General features: G+C 46.8%; 1 protein-coding gene across 1 annotated transcript in view; it reads left to right on the forward strand.

Annotated features, from left to right (window-relative positions):
- Positions 1-1009: 1009 nt before the first annotated feature.
- The window catches only part of col4a4 (collagen, type IV, alpha 4), a 56682-nt gene continuing 35608 nt past the window's right edge, over positions 1010-22083 (forward strand). Inside the window, exons 1-7 of the mRNA XM_072392832.1 lie at positions 1010-1152; positions 2404-2455; positions 4609-4713; positions 4847-5092; positions 5168-5427; positions 5721-5766; positions 16536-16607. Coding sequence (XP_072248933.1) covers positions 1010-1152; positions 2404-2455; positions 4609-4713; positions 4847-5092; positions 5168-5427; positions 5721-5766; positions 16536-16607 — 924 coding nt within the window. The remainder of the gene's footprint in view (positions 1153-2403; positions 2456-4608; positions 4714-4846; positions 5093-5167; positions 5428-5720; positions 5767-16535; positions 16608-22083) is intronic.

Below are 22083 nucleotides of genomic sequence, written 5' to 3' on the forward strand. Positions count from 1 at the left end.
CGACGCGTTTGTCAACAGTGAGGAGGCTGTTTGGGTCGGTCAGTCCGGCAGCTTTGTGCTCTCTGGTGCCCCCTACAGCTGTGAAATGGAACAACACTGTCGCATAAACAGAGGTTCCTCTGGGCTCTGTGCGTTGAACCTCTTCCCATGTTGGAGTGGAGCAGAACCGAGGCTTCGATAAGGTTCGATAAGGTTCTGACCCGTGTTTCCGTCTCTGATCGATAACCCGATGGGATGAGCTGCTGCTGCTGCTGTTTCTGATTCAGAGCACTGAAGTAAATGTGCCGTTAGTTTCATTACAGGAACCTGATTTACTGATTTACACTTTTTATGGCACTATTTCTGACAAAAGTGTATTTTCTGTGGTTGCTTTTTATTTGAATGTTCAAAGAACTTATCACCAGAGGCGATTCTTATGAATGCAAAGTCTGGTCTCACCTGAATCTGATTGAGCTGCTGAAGACAAAACTGAGGGCAGGAAAACCCAAACAAAGCAGCAGAACAAAGCGACTGCAGACAGCTGCAGTAAAGACCTGACAAAGGAGGAAATGTGGTCTGAGGGCATGTTCCCACTTCAGGCTGTCCTGGGACAAAGCACCGAGAGTAAATTCTTTATCTGTGGTTCTCTGAATTTATCCTCCAATCTGAGGTCAGATACCCTCAAATGAACTTTGAAGATATTTCCAAACGTAACTATAATGGTGTCCAAATAATCTCCAGATATATTCAGTTATCTGTTAGCATCTAAACTTTCAGTCTTTTTATTTCTAAATACACAAACAAATGAATAAATACTAATTAATTACACTAACACCACATTTCCATTTCACTATACTCTGGTATTTGTGCTCCAGATTGTGCTGGAATGATCTCAGCTTGTAGTTCTGTCACCGTTTAGCACCTGAGGGGACATCTGGGAGCAGCTAACTGAGCTTTCCAAAGACCAATTAATGCCTGGAATGAGACACGAGTCGAAGAGGAGACGTCTGGGACGCAGAAAAGGACCGAAATGGAGAGAAAGGATGAGGAAGTCTTTGCTTTTAGATCAGTTGCAGATGAACTGGATGATGTTGGGATGAAGATGCAACAGGAATATTTAGAGGCTTTCCGTGGCTCTAACTTACAGAGCAGACAGAGAGCGCAGACAGAATGGTAAGAGCAAAGCAGGAGGGGTTCATGTACGGGGCGCCACCTTTTCAGCAGGACAAGTCGCAGAGCTGCGCTGTCCAGTTGGTCGCATCCATCCTTCATCATCCATCCATCCATCCATCCTTCATCCATCCATCCTTCATCATCCATCCATCCATCCATCCATCCATCTGCTGCTGCTCCGGGGGTCGGGGGGCAGCAGCTTTAACAGAAACCCAGACCTCCCTGTCCCCGCCCACTTCCTCCAGCTCTTCCGGGGGACCCCGAGGCGTTCCCAGGCCATAGTCTCTCCAGCGTGTCCTGGGTCTCCCCCGGGTCTCCTCCCAGTGGGACACCAGAACACCTCCCCAGGGAGGCGTCCAGGGGGCATCCTAACCAGATGCCACCTCATCTGACTCCTCTCTGGAGGAGCAGCGGTTCTACTCCGAGCCCCTCCTGGAGGACTGAGCTTCTCACCCTGTCTCTAAGGGAGGCCCAGAAGCCCATTTCCTTCGCTTGTATTCGCGATCTCGTTCTTTCGGTCTCTCCCCACAGCTCGGGCCCATCGGTGAGGATGGGAACGTAGATTGACCAGTAAGTAGAGAGCTTCCCCTTCTGGCTCAGCTCCTTCTTCACATCGATGGGTCGGTGCAGCAACACTGCAGACGCCGCACCGATCCGCCGTCAATCTCACGCTCCATTCGTCCCTCACTGTGAACAAGACCCGAGATACTTTAACTCCTCCACTTGGGGAAGGATCTCATTCCCGACCCGGAGAGAACTTTTCACCCTTTTCCAGCTGAGAACCATAGCATAGGATTTGGAGGCGCATATGTAAAGAATAGGGAGTCAATAAGGAGTTTGTCCAGGTTAAAGTCTCTCATTCATTGCCAAGGAAACACGTTTGTAGAAAATTGATCTGTTGGATTGATTGTTGGGAGTATTTCTCCTCCATTATTGGTATTATTGAGCATGGATTGAACTGTTTGCATCATAATTCCCTCATTTATTGATGAGCACATTTGGATCAACGGTTCGTTGTGTTATAACTTGAGTTATTATCTGATGATATTCATATTGATAAGCAGCCATGTTTCGTGGTGATCTTTGTGCGTTCCAGTAGCTCGCAGTAGGGTTGAGTCTGCTGGTAATTAGGAAACCCAAAGGATGCTTTTCCCACTAAAACCAGCAGCTGTAATATAGTGTAACACCTTTGTTATAATCGTCTGTGGCAGAAGCCAAAGTGACCCGTGTGTCCTGTGCTTTTCATGCCAGGTCAAGTCAGCACAGCCCGGTGGATCTCGCAGCGCGTCCAGCTGGACGGGAGGTGGGCGAACGTTTGAAATTACACAGCGACAGAGACTGCAGACAGAGACTGCAGACAGAGCGCTAACAGTAAAGGAGGAGGATCACAGAGCTGGTTAACAACAGATGGTGGAATCCTGGAGCGTCTCTGCAGCCCAGATGTTGAACTGCTGGCTGTGAGTTTCTGTCCATGTTGTCTGCTGAGAGTTCACCTGAGTTACCTGCTGTGTGACATCATCAGCTGAGGTGTTGCCAAGCAACAGGAACAGCAGCCCAACCCACTGATGGTGACCTCTGAAGGTTCCTCTCTGCTACACTTCAGCTTCTGAAAGTGAGTGAAATGATTTTTACTTTATTTCTACTTCAGAAGCATCACAAAGTGTTGTTGAACTGAACTGAATTTCATATTTCCTTCCAGCTTTTAAACAAATTATAACCAGTTTCATCCTCAAATGAGACGTGAAGATGAAACAAAAAGATAAATGTATTAAAAGTGTTTGACGTGAAACTCAAAGCGAAGATTAAATGAAGCCTTGATGCTCGTTTTCTCTCTTTGTGACGCTTTAACGCCTTTTTCCAGCTGTTTGAGGTTATTTCTCTTTGATTCTCCTGGTCATTTCGTGTCCATCTCTGGTTGTTTTCTGTCTCTTGTCGTAATCATCTGACCTACTTTCCAACTCCAGGGGCCCCCTGAGCCACGGGGCCCCTGGGCCTGTGCCCAGTGGGCTCACTCAGTAATCCTGCCCTGACAAAGGGACTCGCTCTGTTGATTTAAACATGAAGCAGAGAATATCCAGCCCTGTTGTTTTTTATAGATAATTTCATCTTTTTGTCTGCTGCATGTTTCCAGTTGGCAGAAATGTTTCTCTGCAGGTCAGAACCTTCTGAAGGTGCTCCGAGCTGCAGCAGGTGAAGCTGTGCACAAACGTGCACATGGTGGTTCTGCAGGTTGAACAGTCCTGGGAGCAGACCCAAAGGTCCCTGCAGGCGGCCCATTAAAGCAGCTGGATTACCTTCAGATGAAAGATCTTTTCTTTTCTTCGGCTGCCTCACATTCAAACTCCTTTTGATACTTTTATGATGATTAAACTTCTTATTGTTTGGCACATTTTAATCTCTGCAGTTTCTTTTAAGATCAAAACGTCTGAAAAGAAAAATGCAGATGAGAGAAATTAGTGAAAACTCAGCGATTCCCACATTTACTTTGACTTTACTTCCTGTCAGTCAGTCTGAACTCAGCAGATTTCCTGTTCAGCTTCATTTAATCTGGTAACAAACATCATTTTTACACCTCAGACCTGCAGCATCCCATAAAGTCAGTGAACCTTTTCCCACTTTGTCTCCTTCTGCCAACACTTAAAGCCGTTCTGACTCTGAGGAAACCAGGTGATGCAGAGTTCCAGCTGTTATTTTGTCCCATTCTTCCTGTTTCTGAGGGGTCAGAGGTCACGGGGTCCAGCTTAGGCTTGCTCCCTCGTCCTTTACACTGAAACTCCTCCAGATTCCCTGAATGCTTTAATGATATTCTGCTCTGTAGAGGCAGAAATATGCAGATCCCTTCCAGTCTTTCTCTGAGGAACATTGTTTTAAACACAAACTGGAGCTCCTCTGAACATCTTTGCTGCTCAGACTGTCATGGAGGCTGCTTCAGGACCAGATCAGGGTTAAAATCAGCTGTTTGGTGGTGTAGAAAGCAGAGCTGGTTGGATGTGGCGTGCAGGTGGGCTCCACCGGAAACTCTCCAGGGTTGGTTAGGTTTAGGCATTAAAGATGTCCGCTTGCTTGAAAAAGAAACTTCAGTCACATATCACAGCAGAACCAGAGCGCCGCCCCTTTACAAAGCACTGAAAACCTGTTGGAGGTTCAGACTCATGCTGGTTTTTCTGCTGAGAGAAAGCCTGGCTGACATCAGTCAGGGGTATTTATCTGCTCCGGCTCTGATCAGCATCGGCTGCAAATGAAACCTGGGTGTGCGCTAATTTACTCTAACGTTGCTGCTGTCAGGGCGACCAAAGAGGACAGAAGTCGCTTTATCAGCTGCAACGTCTCACTGAGGCTCTGAAACCGACGCCGGAGCACAAAAGGAGACGAGATTGAAGGATTTTACTGTTTGTAAGGCAGCCGGCAGCTGACTGCGTGCTGCTGTCGGACGCCGTGTGGCGCCTGTTGTCATAGTTACTGATGGAAGACCACCTGCTTCGCCCGCCTCAGCGTGTGTTTGTGTTTCTGCAGGACGACCGCCGGCGTGGGAGCGAGCTCACTGACGGAGGCGGAGTCAGAGTGACAGCGTGATGGGTGGGACTCCAGAGCTCAGGATGCTACTGACCTCCCGCGACTGCATCCAGCTGTGGTAAATAAAGCGACTGCAGTGGTCTGACTGAGGCTCACCGTTAAAGCCCTCGTGCTCTGGCAGCTGACTGGTTTCCTGGAGCCGGAGACCCAGAAACTGTCTGGTTTCCTGGAGCCGGAGACCCAGAAACTGTCTGGTTTCCTGGAGCCGGAGACCCAGAAACTGTCTGGTTTCCTGGCTTCGACTCCTGGAGCCGGAGACCCAGAAACTGTCTGGTTTCCTGGAGCCGGAGACCCAGAAACTGTCTGGTTTCCTCGAGCCGGAGACCCAGAAACTGTCTGGTTTCCTCGAGCCGGAGACCCAGAAACTGTCTGGTTTCCTGGCTTCGACTCCTGGAGCCGGAGACCCAGAAACTGACTGGTTTCCTGGCTTCGACTCCTGGAGCCGGAGACCCAGAAACTGTCTGGTTTCCTGGCTTTGACTCCTGGAGCCGGAGACCCAGAAACTGACTGGTTTCCTGGAGCCGGAGACCCAGAAACTGACTGGTTTCCTGGAGCCGGAGACCCAGAAACTGACTGGTTTCCTGGAGCCGGAGACCCAGAAACTGTCTGGTTTCCTGGAGCCGGAGACCCAGAAACTGTCTGTTTGCTGGAGCCGGAGACCCAGAAACTGTCTGGTTTCCTGGAGCCGGAGACCCAGAAACTGTCTGTTTGCTGGTGTGAAAATAAAGGTCATTACCACAGATTTCCAGAGTGCTGCTTCTGGGTCCTAAATACATCATGTCAGCTCCACAGCTACGTTACACCAGCTGCACCCTCCACCTTAAAGTATAGCAACAGGATGAGCCCCTGGGAGCCTCTCCTTGGTGTTGCTGCATGTCCTGAACATGAATTCCTTCAGTTCTTGGTGTGTGAAGCTGCTGCGTTTGCTGTCCCAGGTTTCTGTTTTAGATGTATTGGTTCTGATAAAGGCAGCTCACCTGTGTCTTCTCCTCCAGGTGCCTCCTGGTCCTGTTGCTCCAGGCTCCCCCGGCAGCTCTCGGGGTGAGTTTTATCCATTTATCTTCCATGTTGATGCTTCTGGTCGATCACATGCTCATTGTGTTGGATCATGTGATTGTTTCAATGTCACGGAATGAATCTCGTTGTTGAAGGATCTGCTTCACGACTAAAAGCTGCTTCAGCAAATGTTTTTACTCTGTTTTGTTGAATAAATCAAAGACAAATGAAGGATCTGAGTGAGCAGAGATTAAACTAATGAAAACTATCTGAAAAGCTTCAGTTAAGCACCAGAGTGAGGCTGAGGGAGGATGGATGAACACCTTTTCTCATCCTTTGTTTCGCAGCAGACTCATAATGTTTGGACCAATGGGATTTCACAAATAAACTTAATATCTCCATTAATGACAGGAAATGATGTCCCAAACACAGAGTGATGCAGAGGAAACTCGTTTCTGATCAGTTAATCTGTCTCTCAGCTGATAAAAAAACAAGGAAAACAGCAACTAAACTCAGTTTTCTTCAACAATTACTTTCATTTTCGCAGTTTTTGTGGAAGAACTTTGGCTTCAGGAGATGTGAAAGTTGAGGTCGTGGACGGATTATTGAGCAGGTTCATCAGGCAGAGGCTCGGGGGCCCGAGTGGTCGGGGGCCCGAGGGGTCGGGGGCCCGAGGGGTCGGGGGCCCCTGGATCAGAGCATCATGTCCCAACCATGTTGGGATGTTAGAAACAGAGAGAGTTTACTGAAGAGCTGCAGGACACAGTTACTTCAGGCTGCTCCTGTTTTAAATGCTTTTATAAGAATTTTAAAGGATATTAAGAATTTAAATGGAGAAAGAATAAAACATGTACGGTACTTATTTTAAATGCCGTTACACAGAGATGAGAATCTCATTTCTTACCCACAACATCTCACAACCAGTTAGTTTTCTCTCTAACCTGCTGCTGTTTCTGTAGCTGGGTTAAGGGTTAGGCGTTAGGGTTAGGATTAGGGGTTAGGTTTAGGTGAGAGACTCTATCACGATGACCCCCCCTGACTCATCCAACGACAAGCCAGTTGAAATGGGGAGCCAAAGGTAAGGCACTGGCCGTCGCACGTCATCCGCAGCCCTCGTCGCCTTATAATGACCAGTACCATGACATCTCCAATTAGGTAAAAGACCCATAGCATAAGGGTTAGGGTTAGGGTTAGGGTTTAGGGTTAGGGTCGGGGGTTAGGGTTAAGGGTTAGTTGTCACAGATGTTGTCACAGATGTTGTCTCTGGGTGTGAGCTCTCTCAGAGGAAGAGTGCGGCGGTAAGTAAGAGGAAAATGTTCAGGTTTGTGTTCCTGAACAGGTTGGACATAGGCTTCTTCTTCTACTGATTTACTGTCAGCGGAGCCTTTTCTGTCCCTGTCAGCACTTCACATCTGAGTTTAATCACTTTTAAGCTGTGATTTATTTCCTCTGTTTCAAACAGATCTCTTTAGATGTTTTACGAGCCAAAGGAAGCCGAGCCGGTGTTGCATCTGATAAACTGAAACTTTCTTAATGATTTATTTAAGATAAACCGCAGTAAGTCGTCAGATCTGCTGCTGCTGTAATCATGCAGCAGTAATGCTGATCAGATTACTGATAAGCTCATTCACACAGTCAGGATTTGGGTTCTCCTTCCTGCTGTGGCTGCAGGTTGATAAGCATTAAACTGAGCTGATAAGCAGCTGTAGTACCGCTGTTAGTGAGTTAAACCGGTTAACCAGGAGGTGCTTTGGGAGATTTCTTTGGCCATCATTGGAATGAGATCCCCTGCAGATGGGCCCTCCCATCTGTACTGGTTCTGGACTGATATGGGGGTCATTAAGCTCATTAAACCATCCAGAACCTTCACACAACACATCTGATGATGCATGAGTTGCATTTGGTGTCAGTGCAGGCAGAGTTATTCCCTTTTTTATTCTCAAACCAGGTCCTACGAAGGCTGCATTCGTCAGAATTTCGCTGGATGTGGGGCTTCGTTTGCTGCTCTCCTGTTTATGGGGGGGCGGGGCCTTTAATTTCTCATGGAAGTTTCAGGAAGTTGAAAAGTTCAGGTTTGTGAGGTCAGGGGTCCCTCAGGGACCAGATTTAGGCCCTTTAGTTTTTCTATTGATTTCCAGAGAGATCTGACAGCTCTGAGCAGCAGACGATGAAAGATTGGCAGAGAGCAGATGGGGGATGATGGTGAACTGATCCAGGATGGATAGATGATGTAGAGATGATCCTGCGGAGGTAAAGAATGTTGTTCTTGGCTCTCTCCATCATGTTAAGGTCGTCAGGTTCAGTCTGTGTGAACAGAAGTATAATCAGCCAATCGGCTGTTTGGCTTTCTGCTCAGCCAATCATCGGCTGTGTGGCTTCGAGATGGAGGGATGGTGGAGAGATGGATGGTGATTAATAGAGGATGTTAGAAGCTGGAGTGAGTGCAGATGGAGGAAAGATGGAGGATGGACGTTGTGTGCAGACAGCAAGCGGAGCAGTGATGGAGGATAAATGGAGGCTGGTGTTCTGACTGCAGATTAGAGCGATAGCACATTCCTGCGTATAGCCACGCCTCACTGATAACCTCGTTTACACAACGCCGCAGGAATGTGGCTGCTACACAAACACTGCTGCATGCTGGGAACTCATCGTCTGGGGCGCACAGAGAAAAAAAAACACAGCCAGTGCATCAACAGGGATAGTGTGGGACATCGGGTGGGGGGTGGGGGGTGGGGTCAGGTCCTGCTGCTGGGACTGCAGAGAGTTTGATGGCCAGAGTTATACGTTTCAGGTGTTAGCCTCTCAGCTGTCTGTGGGGAACCTTAGAAGGACGTGGAAGGATCCATCCGATGCTTTGAGTCTCAGAACGAGACGCTTCTGAAGCTCAAAGCATCGGACGGATCCTTGGCTGATGGGAAAGTTTGATTGTTGCCACAGTGTCTTAAATTAAAGTAGTATTCAAATACTTCATGGAGCACTATTTATTTATAAAATGATTGTTTAACTCCCCCTGAATGTCCATTAGCCATTTATAGCATCCGCTGCAGGTTGACTGCTACCATGACAACGTTCCCAGCAGAACGTTTTTGTGACGTTCAAACTGAGACGGGCCTTCAGGGAACGTTATTTTACCTGTTATTTTAACTGTTATTTTAACTTTAACCATTATTTTAACTTTAACTGTTATTTTAATTGTTACTTTAACTGTTATTTTACCTTTAACTGTTATTTTACCTGTTATTTTAACCGTTATTTTAACGGTTATTTTAACTTTAACCATTATTTTAACTGTTATTTTAACTGTTATTTTAACTTAAACCATTATTTTAACTGTTATTTTAATGGTTATTTTAACTTTAACCGTTATTTTAACTGTTATTTAACCGTTATTTTAACTGTTATTTTAACTGTTATTTTAACTGTTATTTTAACCGTTATTTTAACTGTTATTTTAACCGTTATTTTAACTGTTATTTTAACGTTTTTTTTACTTTAATTGTTATTTTAACTTTAACCGTTATTTTAACGGTTATTTTAACTTTAACCATAATTTTAACTGTTATTTTAACGTTTTTTTTTACTTTAATTGTTATTTTACCTTTAATTGTTATTTTAACTGTTATTTTAGCTTTAACCGTTATTTTAACTGTTATTTTAACGTTTTTTTTACTTTAATTGTTATTTTAACTGTTATTTTAACTTTAACCGTTATTTTAACTGTTATTTTAACCGTTATTTTAACTGTTGTTTTAACCGTTATTTTAACTTTAACCGTTATTTTAACTATTATTTAAACTTTTTTTAGCTGATTGTTGCACATCCTCTACATATGAACAAACAGCAGGGTGTGTTCAGTCAGAGGCTTCCTCAGCTCAGCGACAGAAAGGGCCAGATCAGGAAGTCTTTCTTCTCTTATAAAAAGACGCTTTATGACTATTTGTTCCTCGTTTTTTTGTTTTAGTTTATTTTTTCTTTTTGTTAATTGTACATTGCTCAGTCATTTACATGGTAATCATGTAATTTAATGGATGTATTTTAAAATTAGAATTTATCTTTAGGAAACGTAATCTCGTGTGATTTGGATTTTTTTTATTTAGTTCATGTTTGATCTTTGTTTCATTCCCTGTATTCTGACTTAATTTCCTCCGTTTGATCAGTTTCGACCTGGATTCAGCTCACCGCCACCGACTTGCTGTTAACTCAGTAAAAAACCTTGTTCTGCCTCTGAAAGGCTGCTTTCTTTTCTCCATGTTTCCTGTTTGTGTTTTTTTCTGCAGGATATTGTGTTTTGTTACTGTCTTCTGAAGCCTTGTTGTGTCTGTTTTGCTGTTATCTTGTGTGTTTTATAATATTCTTTTCCACCAGAAGCACACTATGGTTTAAAATATTACTGCATGAGCAGTTCACGGTTTACGTCTGTAAGTCTGATTCGGATCTGATGAACATCTGTTATATCCATTCAGGCTGTTCAAAGAGTGTCTGGCTCAGGAAAAGTGGAGCGTGATTGTCACTGACAAGATCTGAAAACACGCAGTCAGCTGTCTGCTTCCTGAGAAGCTGAGATGTCTCTCTGCTGTGTTTACATTCCTCACTGTCTGAAAACAGCAGCAAACACTAAACTCGCTCACCTTAAATATGAGCACGTGCACGCTCTGCTGTGCACAGCGAACACGAATAAAGGTCCATCACTTCGCTGCTCCAGTGGCCGTTTTGGACCTAACATCAGCTGACACCAGATAGACAACATCAGCACTAATAGTTGAGCTTTTAATGATTTTCCTAAACCAGAGGGTCGCCCGATGAGGCATTCAGTACATATATATCATGGGTTATGCTTGCATATTGGAAAAGATGCACAAATATCTATCTGTTAAAGAGGCTTTAAATACTCCAGATACTACTTTGTGGTACTTTAAATACTCCTGGTTTTGCAGGGAAGTGCAGCTGCATGAACAATGAATTTCTACGCTGATTTGAGCTGATTTAGTGGAGAATTGAGCAGCTGAATTCTGTCTGACGCTCCTGCACCTGCACACCTGTCCGTGCTTCTGTCAGTGAGGGATGTCATCAATGATCCCGCCTGTCATGGTGGCTTACTGTTGTGAATGATGTCCGGATCAGGACTCGCAGTCCAAAGCTTTGTGATATTACTGAACTAAACCCTTGTGTTTCCTGATGGTGTCGTAACATCTGCCTGCAGTCGCTTCTGGAGCCAAAATATTTCCGGTCTCTTTTTGACTGTCCGCACGCAGAGCCTGGCTCTCATAAGCTGTAACTGAGTCTTCTTTTCTTAACTTTCCGTGTCCAAGAATCCTTAAATCCCACCGACGTGTCATGAATCAGTCACAGACTTGTAGTTTATCGCCTTGACTTTGCATGTCCTGTGACATGTTGCTGCTGACACCCTGTAGCTGACACCCTGTAGCTGACACCCTGTAGCTGTGTAGCTGACGCCCTGTAGCTGACGCCCTGTAGCTGTGTAGCTGACACCCTGTAGCTGTGTAGCTGACGCCCTGTAGCTGTGTAGCTGACACCCTGTAGCTGTGTAGCTGACACCCTGTAGCTGTGTAGCTGACACCCTGTAGCTGACGCCCTGTAGCTGTGTAGCTGACACCCTGTAGCTGTGTAGCTGACACCCTGTAGCTGTGTAGCTGACGCCCTGTAGCTGTGTAGCTGACGCCCTGTAGCTGTGTAGCTGACACCCTGTAGCTGACACCCTGTAGCTGACACCCTGGAGCTGACACCCTGTAGCTAACGCCCTGTAGCTGTGTAGCTGACACCCTGTCGCTGTGTAGCTGACACCCTGTAGCTGTGTAGCTGACACCCTGTAGCTGTGTAGCTGACACCCTGTAGCTGACACCCTGTAGCTGACACCCTGGAGCTGACACCCTGTAGCTAACACCCTGTAGCTGTGTAGCTGACGCCCTGTAGCTGTGTAGCTGACACTCTGTAGCTGACACCCTGTAGCTGTGTAGCTGACACCCTGTAGCTGACACCATGTAGCTGTGTAGCTGACACCCTGTAGCTGACACCCTGTAGCTGACACCCTGTAGCTGACGCCCTGTAGCTGACGCCCTGTAGCTGTGTAGCTAACGCCCTGTAGCTGTGTAGCTGACGCCCTGTAGCTCTGTAGCTGACGCCCTGTAGCTGTGTAGCTGACACCCTGTAGCTGACACCCTGTAGCTGTGTAGCTGACACCCTGTAGCTGTGTGGCTGATGCCCTGTAGCTGTGTAGCTGACACCCTGTAGCTGACGCCCTGTAGCTGTGTAGCTGACACCCTGTAGCTGTGTAGCTGACACCCTGTAGCTGACACCCTGTAGCTGACGCCCTGTAGCTGTGTGGCTGATGCCCTGTAGCTGTGTAGCTGACACCCTGTAGCTGACACCCTGTAGCTGTGTAGCTGACACCCTGTAGCTGTGTAGCTGACGCCCTGTAGCTGACACCCTGTAGCTGTGTAGCTGACGCCCTGTAGCTGTGTAGCTGACACCCTGTAGCTGACACCCTGTAGCTGTGTAGCTGACACCCTGTAGCTGTGTAGCTGACGCCCTGTAGCTGACACCCTGTAGCTGTGTAGCTGACACCCTGTAGCTGACACCCTGTAGCTGTGTAGCTGATGCCCTGTAGCTGTGTAGCTGACACCCTGTAGCTGACACCCTGTAGCTGTGTAGCTGACGCCCTGTAGCTGTGTAGCTGACGCCCTGTAGCTGACACCCTGTAGCTGTGTAGCTGACACCCTGTAGCTGTGTAGCTGACGCCCTGTAGCTGACACCCTGTAGCTGTGTAGCTGACGCCCTGTAGCTGTGTAGCTGACGCCCTGTAGCTGACACCCTGTAGCTGTGTAGCTGACACCCTGTAGCTGTGTAGCTGACGCCCTGTAGCTGTGTAGCTGACACCCTGTAGCTGACACCCTGTAGCTGTGTAGCTGACACCCTGTAGCTGACGCCCTGTAGCTGTGTAGCTGACACCCTGTAGCTGACGCCCTGTAGCTGACGCCCTGTAGCTGACACCCTGTAGCTGTGTAGCTGACACCCTGTAGCTGACACCATGTAGCTGTGTAGCTGACACCCTGTAGCTGACACCCTGTAGCTGACACCCTGTAGCTGACGCCCTGTAGCTGACACCCTGTAGCTGTGTAGCTGACGCCCTGTAGCTGTGTAGCTGACGCCCTGTAGCTGACACCCTGTAGCTCTGTAGCTGACGCCCTGTAGCTGTGTAGCTGACACCCTGTAGCTGACACCCTGTAGCTGTGTAGCTGACACCCTGTAGCTGTGTAGCTGACGCCCTGTAGCTGTGTAGCTGACACCCTGTAGCTGTGTAGCTGACGCCCTGTAGCTGACACCCTGTAGCTGTGTAGCTGACGCCCTGTAGCTGTGTAGCTGACGCCCTGTAGCTGTGTAGCTGACACCCTGTAGCTGACACCCTGTAGCTGTGTAGCTGACACCCTGTAGCTGTGTAGCTGACGCCCTGTAGCTGACACCCTGTAGCTGTGTAGCTGACACCCTGTAGCTGTGTAGCTGACGCCCTGTAGCTGACACCCTGTAGCTGTGTAGCTGACACCCTGTAGCTGTGTAGCTGACACCCTGTAGCTGTGTAGCTGACGCCCTGTAGCTGTGTAGCTGACACCCTGTAGCTGTGTAGCTGACACCCTGTAGCTGTGTAGCTGACGCCCTGTAGCTGACACCCTGTATCTGTGTAGCTGACACCCTGTAGCTGTGTAGCTGACACCCTGTAGCTGACGCCCTGTAGCTGTGTAGCTGACACCCTGTAGCTGACGCCCTGTAGCTGTGTAGCTGACGCCCTGTAGCTGACGCCCTGTAGCTGTGTAGCTGACACCCTGTAGCTGTGTAGCTGACACCCTGTAGCTGACACCCTGTAGCTGTGTAGCTGACACCCTGTAGCTGTGTAGCTGACGCCCTGTAGCTGACACCCTGTAGCTGTGTAGCTGACACCCTGTAGCTGTGTAGCTGACGCCCTGTAGCTGTGTAGCTGACACCCTGTAGCTGTGTAGCTGACGCCCTGTAGCTGTGTAGCTGACACCCTGTAGCTGTGTAGCTGACACCCTGTAGCTGTGTAGCTGACGCCCTGTAGCTGACACCCTGTATCTGTGTAGCTGACACCCTGTAGCTGTGTAGCTGACACCCTGTAGCTGACGCCCTGTAGCTGTGTAGCTGACACCCTGTAGCTGACGCCCTGTAGCTGACACCCTGTATTTGTGTAGTTGACACCCTGTAGCTGTGTAGCTGACACCCTGTAGCTGTGTAGCTGACGCCCTGTAGCTGACGCCCTGTAGCTGTGTAGCTGACGCCCTGTAGCTGACGCCCTGTAGCTGTGTAGCTGACGCCCTGTAGCTGACGCCCTGTAGCTGTGTAGCTGACGCCCTGTAGCTGTGTAGCTGACACCCTGTATCTGTGTAGCTGACACCCTGTAGCTGTGTAGCTGACACCCTGTAGCTGTGTAGCTGACACCCTGTAGCTGACGCCCTGTAGCTGTGTAGCTGACACCCTGGAGCTGACACCCTGTAGCTGACACCCTGTAGCTGTGTAGCTGACACCCTGTAGCTGACACCCTGTAGCTGTGTAGCTGACGCCCTGTAGCTGACACCCTGTAGCTGTGTAGCTGACACCCTGTAGCTGTGTAGCTGACACCCTGTAGCTCTGTAGCTGACACCCTGTAGCTGTGTAGCTGACACCCTGTAGCTGACGCCCTGTAGCTGTGTAGCTGACACCCTGTAGCTGTGTAGCTGACACCCTGTAGCTGACGCCCTGTAGCTGTGTAGCTGACGCCCTGTAGCTGTGTAGCTGACGCCCTGTAGCTGACACCCTGTAGCTGACACCCTGTAGCTGTGTAGCTGACACCCTGTAGCTCTGTAGCTGACACCCTGTAGCTCTGTAGCTGACACCCTGTAGCTCTGTAGCTGACACCCTGTAGCTGACACCCTGTAGCTGACACCCTGTAGCTGACACCCTGTAGCTCTGTAGCTGACACCCTGTAGCTGACACCCTGTAGCTGACACCCTGTAGCTGTGTAGCTGACACCCTGTAGCTGTGTAGCTGACACCCTGTAGCTCTGTAGCTCTTACCTCACTTCTTGGTGCTTCCTGAACAACATTAAAATGCCATCAGTTTGGAACCCTGAAGATTCTCATATGAATGTTTATCTGTAGACCATCTTCTCAGCTGTGTTCATGCTTGCAGTTTGGTTTTCTGGTCCAAGCCCAAGCAGAAATGAATCTTTGTTCACACTGTTTGTTTTTATCAGAGTGACAGAAGCCTGACAGACATATAGATGAGTTCAAACCCTGGTTGGACAGCTTATCTGATGTTTGATGGCAAAGCTGTGTGACAGGATGAAGGCTGGATTCAACCAGGCTCCAAATAGTGGTATTTAACAACTTTTAGCACGTATTGAAGTCAAAGTAGAGCCGATAGTTTCTGTATTACAGACACAAACTAAGATAAGCTGTAAAGAAGCGGTGGTCCTGACACCTGGGCTGAATCAGTTGTACTGGGAGCAACAGAGCTGTTCAGAAGAAAGAGCTTATCCTGAAATTAAGAACAACTTCTGTTAAGAATGGACCGTTTGTGCACAGCAAAGTTCACATGAACAGTTTTATAACTGTAGACATTTTAGAAAATTAATAATAAGTGTTTGTAAATTATGTTAAAATCCCAGAGAAGTTCAGTCAGTTATAGCATCAGCCGGTGAGCTGTGGTGGAAATCCTGTTAATTTATCTTATATAGTTATATCCTTTGTTAAGTCAGAAAGGTTCCGTTGATCTTCTTCTTCATCAAAAGATATTTTAAATGATGCGGGAAGTTTAAAAAAAACAAAACTCATATTTCACTTCCAGTCATTAAACCACAGAAAACTGCCAAAGATGTCCTTCAGGCCAGAAATGTGTAAAGGGGGACATTCAGGATCAACCAGCTCTGTGATCCTCCCCCTTTACTGTTAGCGCTCTGTCTGCAGTCTCTGTCTGCCCGGATAGTCTTAAAGCTGAGCAGAGAGCTGTTAGAGCTGTTCCTGCAGCCAGGTCCAGGATTCCACCATCTGTTGTTAACCAGCTCTGTGATCCTCCTCCTTTACTGTTAGCGCTCTGTCTGCAGTCTCTGTCTGCCCGGATAGTCTTAAAGCTGAGCAGAGAGCTGTTAGAGTTGTTCCTGCAGCCAGGTCCAGGATTCCACCATCTGTTGTTAAGCAGCTCTGTGATCCTCCTCCTTTACTGTTAGCGCTCTGTCTGCAGTCTCTGTCTGCCCGGATAGTCTTAAAGCTGAGCAGAGAGCTGTTAGAGTTGTTCCTGCAGCCAGGTCCAGGATTCCACCATCTGTTGTTAACCAGCTCTGTGATCCTCCTCCTTTACTGTTAGCGCTCTGTCTGCAGTCTCTGTCTGCCCGGATAGTCTTAAAGCTGAGCAGAGAGCTGTTAGAGTTGTTCCTCCTGCTGTGTCCTCATCAGGGCTCCAAGCTCCTCCATTTTATTCCAGTGATCAGGAATATTGTAAAGGAGCAGTTAAATATAAGGGTTACAACTTTGTGTTTGCTAAGTAGGTGAAATATATCTGGACTCATCTCTAGTTGGGTTATTCCTTCTGACCTGAGCTGCTTAAATAGATTTTAAAGTTTCTATTACAAAGTTAGATTTATAAAAAAAAAAAAGTGGTCTTAAGTTTGATTCCCAATGAGCCGATTTCTATTTTCAACGCAAAGGCGGTGAAATTGATTCAGGATGGTATGATGTCATAGTGATGTCATAGTGATGTCATAGTGATGTCACAGTGATGTCACAGTGATGTTTGTGTTCTCATCGTTTCAGGGTGACCTCACGGAGCCGTGCGGTGGGCGGAACTGCAGCGTATGTCAGTGTTTCCCAGCCAAAGGAGCGAGGGTGAGACTCCGCCTACAAATCACCTCACACACACAGCAGCCAATCACAGCACAGCAGCAGTTTCCTCTGTTAGCAGACCAGTGACGCCTTTACTGTCTGCTCATAAAACACAAGCCCTACAGCGAGGAGTTGCTGGATGGAGGAGTGCCGGAGAGGAATGTGTTGGTGTTAATTTAGCTGGTGTTTACCTTTAACTGAGTCAGCAGATTCCACACACACCGAAACACAACACTGGGTTTCCATCACATCCATCTGAGCTTCTGTTTCCAGAAACATCTTTAAGATAATGTTCACAGATAAACACAAACTGACCTTGTGAAGCTGCTCACAGCAACATGGCTGCATGTCAGGCACTAAGCCCGGGCTCTTTGCTCTCAGTTTGATGAGTTTTTATCCGTGTTTTGAAGTTTCACATCAAAAAAGGTTGATAAAGTCAGCAAAATCCCCCCAAAACTTTTCAGTTTTACTCAAGTTTTTCAAAAAAAGAGTTAATGCTCATAAAGAGAGATTGTTACAGCCATGTTTCACTGGTGTTACAGCCATGTTTCACTGGTGTTACAGCCATGTTTCACTGGTGTTACAGCCATGTTACAGCCATGTTTCACTGGTGTTACAGCCATGTTACAGCCATGTTTCACTGGTGTTACAGCCATGTTACAGCCCGTTTCACTGGTGTTACAGCCATGTTACAGCCATGATTCACTGGTGTTACAGCCTGTTTCACTGGTGTTACAGCCATGTTTCACTGGTGTTACAGCCATGATTCACTGGTGTTACAGCCATGTTTCACTGGTGTTACAGCCATGTTTCACTGGTGTTACAGCCATGTTTCACTGGTGTTACAGCCATGTTTCACTGGTGTTACAGCCTGTTTCACTGGTATTACAGCCATGTTACAGCCATGATTCACTGGTGTTACAGCCATGTTTCACTGGTGTTACAGCCATGATTCACTGGTGTTACAGCCATGTTTCACTGGTGTTACAGCCATGATTCACTGGTGTTACAGCCATGTTACAGTCATGATTCACTGGTGTTACAGCCATGATTCACTGGTGTTACAGCCATGTTTCACTGGTGTTACAGCCATGTTACAGCCATGTTTCACTGGTGTTACAGCCATGTTTTACTGGTGTTACAGCCATGTTTCACTGGTGTTACAGCCATGATTCACTGGTGTTACAGCCATGTTTCACTGGTGTTACAGCCATGTTTCACTGGTGTTACAGCCATGTTACAGCCATGATTCACTGGTGTTACAGCCTGTTTCACTGGTGTTACAGCCATGTTTCACTGGTGTTACAGCCATGATTCACTGGTGTTACAGCCATGTTTCACTGGTGTTACAGCCATGTTTCACTGGTGTTACAGCCATGTTTCACTGGTGTTACAGCCATGTTTCACTGGTGTTACAGCCTGTTTCACTGGTATTACAGCCATGTTACAGCCATGATTCACTGGTGTTACAGCCATGTTTCACTGGTGTTACAGCCATGATTCACTGGTGTTACAGCCATGTTTCACTGGTGTTACAGCCATGTTTCACTGGTGTTACAGCCATGATTCACTGGTGTTACAGCCATGATTCACTGGTGTTACAGCCATGTTTCACTGGTGTTACAGCCTGTTTCACTGGTATTACAGCCATGTTACAGCCATGATTCACTGGTGTTACAGCCATGATTCACTGGTGTTACAGCCATGTTTCACTGGTGTTACAGCCATGTTACAGCCATGTTTCACTGGTGTTACAGCCATGTTTTACTGGTGTTACAGCCATGTTTCACTGGTGTTACAGCCATGATTCACTGGTGTTACAGCCATGATTCACTGGTGTTACAGCCATGATTCACTGGTGTTACAGCCATGTTTCACTGGTGTTACAGCCATGTTTCACTGGTGTTACAGCCATGATTCACTGGTGTTACAGCCATGTTTCACTGGTGTTACAGCCATGTTTCACTGGTGTTACAGCCATGATTCACTGGTGTTACAGCCATGTTTCACTGGTGTTACAGCCATGTTTCACTGGTGTTACAGCCATGTTTCACTGGTGTTACAGCCATGTTTCACTGGTGTTACAGCCATGATTCACTGGTGTTACAGCCATGATTCACTGGTGTTACAGCCATGTTTCACTGGTGTTACAGCCTGTTTCACTGGTATTACAGCCATGTTACAGCCATGATTCACTGGTGTTACAGCCATGTTTCACTGGTGTTACAGCCATGATTCACTGGTGTTACAGCCATGTTTCACTGGTGTTACAGCCATGTTACAGCCATGTTTCACTGGTGTTACAGCCATGTTTCACTGGTGTTACAGCCATGATTCACTGGTGTTACAGCCATGTTTCACTGGTGTTACAGCCATGTTTCACTGGTGTTACAGCCATGTTTCACTGGTGTTACAGCCATGTTTCACTGGTGTTACAGCCATGTTACAGCCATGTTTCACTGGTGTTACAGCCATGATTCACTGGTGTTACAGCCATGTTTCACTGGTGTTACAGCCATGATTCACTGGTGTTACAGCCATGTTTCACTGATGTTACAGTCATGATTCACTGGTGTTACAGCCATGATTCACTGGTGTTACAGCCATGTTTCACTGGCGTTACAGCCACGATTCACTGGTGTTACAGCCATGTTTCACTGGTGTTACAGTCATGATTAACTGGTGTTACAGCCATGTTACAGCCATGATTCACTGGTGTTACAGCCATGTTACAGCCATGTTTCACTGGTGTTACAGCCATGATTCACTGATGTTACAGCCATGATTCACTGTTGTTACAGCCATGTTTCACTGGTGTTAGAGCCATGTTACAGCCATGTTTCACTGGTGTTACAGCCATGTTTCACTGGTGTTACAGCCATGATTCACTGGTGTTACAGCCATGATTAACTGGTGTTACAGCCATGTTACAGCCATGATTCACTGGTGTTACAGCCATGTTACAGCCATGTTTCACTGGTGTTACAGCCATGATTCACTGTTGTTACAGCCATGTTACAGCCATGTTTCACTAGTGTTACAGCCATGTTTCACTGGTGTTACAGCCATGTTTCACTGGTGTTACAGCCATGATTTACTGGTGTTACAGCCATGTTACAGCCATGATTTACTGGTGTTACAGCCATGATTCACTGGTGTTACAGCCATGTTACAGCCATGATTTACTGGTGTTACAGCCATGTTTCACTGGTGTTACAGCCATGTTACAGCCATGATTTACTGGTGTTACAGCCTGTTTCACTGGTGTTACAGCCATGTTACAGCCATGATTCACTGGTGTTACAGCCTGTTTCACTGGTGTTACAGCCATGTTTCACTGGTGTTACAGCCATGATTCACTGGTGTTACAGCCATGTTTCACTGGTGTTACAGCCATGTTTCACTGGTGTTACAGCCATGTTACAGCCATGATTCACTGGTGTTACAGCCATGATTCACTGGTGTTACAGCCTGTTTCACTGGTGTTACAGCCATGTTAGAGCCATGTTTCACTGGTGTTACAGCCATGATTAACTGGTGTTACAGCCATGATTAACTGGTGTTACAGCCATGTTTCACTGGTGTTACAGCCATGTTACAGCCATGTTTCACTGGTGTTACAGCCATGTTACAGCCATGTTTCACTGGTGTTACAGCCATGATTCACTGGTGTTACAGCCATGATTCACTGGTGTTACAGCCATGTTTCACTGGTGTTACAGCCATGATTCACTGGTGTTACAGCCATGTTTCACTGGTGTTACAGCCATGTTTCACTGGTGTTACAGCCATGTTACAGCCTGTTTAACTGGTGTTACAGCCATGTTTCACTGGTGTTACAGCCATGTTACAGCCTCTTTCACTGGTGTTACAGCCATGTTTCACTGGTGTTACAGCCATGTTACAGCCATGTTTCACTGGTGTTACAGCCATGTTACAGCCATTTTTCACTTGTGTTACAGCCATGTTTCACTGGTGTTACAGCCATGTTACACTGGTGTTACAGCCATGTTACACTGGTGTTACAGCCATGTTACAGCCATTTTTCACTTGTGTTACAGCCATGTTTCACTGGTGTTACAGCCATGATTCACTGATGTTACAGCCACGATTCACTGGTGTTACAGCCATGTTACACTGGTGTTACAGCCATGTTACAGCCATTTTTCACTGGTGTTACAGCCATGTTTCACTGGTGTTACAGCCATGTTACAGCCATTTTTCACTTGTGTTACAGCCATGTTTCACTGGTGTTACAGCCATGTTTCACTGGTGTTACAGCCATGTTTCACTGGTGTTACAGCCATGTTACACTGGTGTTACAGCCATGTTACAGCCATTTTTCACTGGTGTTACAGCCATGTTTCACTGGTGTTACAGCCATGTTACAGCCATTTTTCACTTGTGTTACAGCCATGTTTCACTGGTGTTACAGCCATGATTCACTGTTGTTACAGCCATGTTTCACTGGTGTTACAGCCATGATTCACTGATGTTACAGCCATGATTCACTGGTGTTACAGCCATGTTACAGCCATGTTTCACTGGTGTTACAGCCTGTTTCACTGGTGTTACAGCCATGTTACAGCCATGATTCACTGGTGTTACAGCCATGTTTCACTGGTGTTACAGCCATGTTTCACTGGTGTTACAGCCATGTTACAGCCATGTTTCACTGGTGTTACAGCCATGATTCACTGGTGTTACAGCCATGATTCACTGGTGTTACAGCCTGTTTCACTGGTATTACAGCCATGTTTCACTGGTGTTACAGCCATGATTCACTGGTGTTACAGCCATGTTTCACTGGTGTTACAGCCATGATTAACTGGTGTTACAGCCATGTTACAGCCATGATTCACTGGTGTTACAGCCATGTTTCACTGGTGTTACAGCCATGTTTCACTGGTGTTACAGCCATGTTTCACTGGTGTTACAGCCATGTTACAGCCATGTTTCACTGGTGTTACAGCCATGTTACAGCCATGTTACAGCCATGTTTCACTGGTGTTACAGCCATGTTTCACTGGTGATACAGCCATGTTTCACTGGTGTTACAGCCTTTTTCACTGGTGTTACAGCTGTGTTACAGCCATGTTTCACTGGTCTTACAGCCATGTTACCGCCATGTTTCACTGGTGTTACAGCCTGTTTCACTGGTGTTACAGCCATGTTACAGCCTGTTTCACTGGTGTTACAGCTATGTTACAGTCATATTAAAGTCATGTTTCACTGGTGTTACAGCCATGTTACAGCCGTGTTTCACTGGTATTACAGCCATGTTACAGCCATGTTTCACTGGTGTTATAGCCATGTTACAGCCATGTTTCACTGGTGTTATAGCCATGATTCACTGGTGTTACAGCCATTTTTCACTGGTGTTACAGCCATGTTACAGCCATGTTTCACTGGTCTTACAGCCATGTTACCGCCATGTTTCACTGGTGTTACAGCCTGTTTCACTGGTGTTACAGCCATG

This window comes from Leuresthes tenuis, unplaced genomic scaffold (assembly GCF_036924035.1).
Source record: "Leuresthes tenuis unplaced genomic scaffold, fLeuTen1.0.hap1 SCAF_9, whole genome shotgun sequence".
NCBI lineage: Eukaryota > Metazoa > Chordata > Actinopteri > Atheriniformes > Atherinopsidae > Leuresthes > Leuresthes tenuis.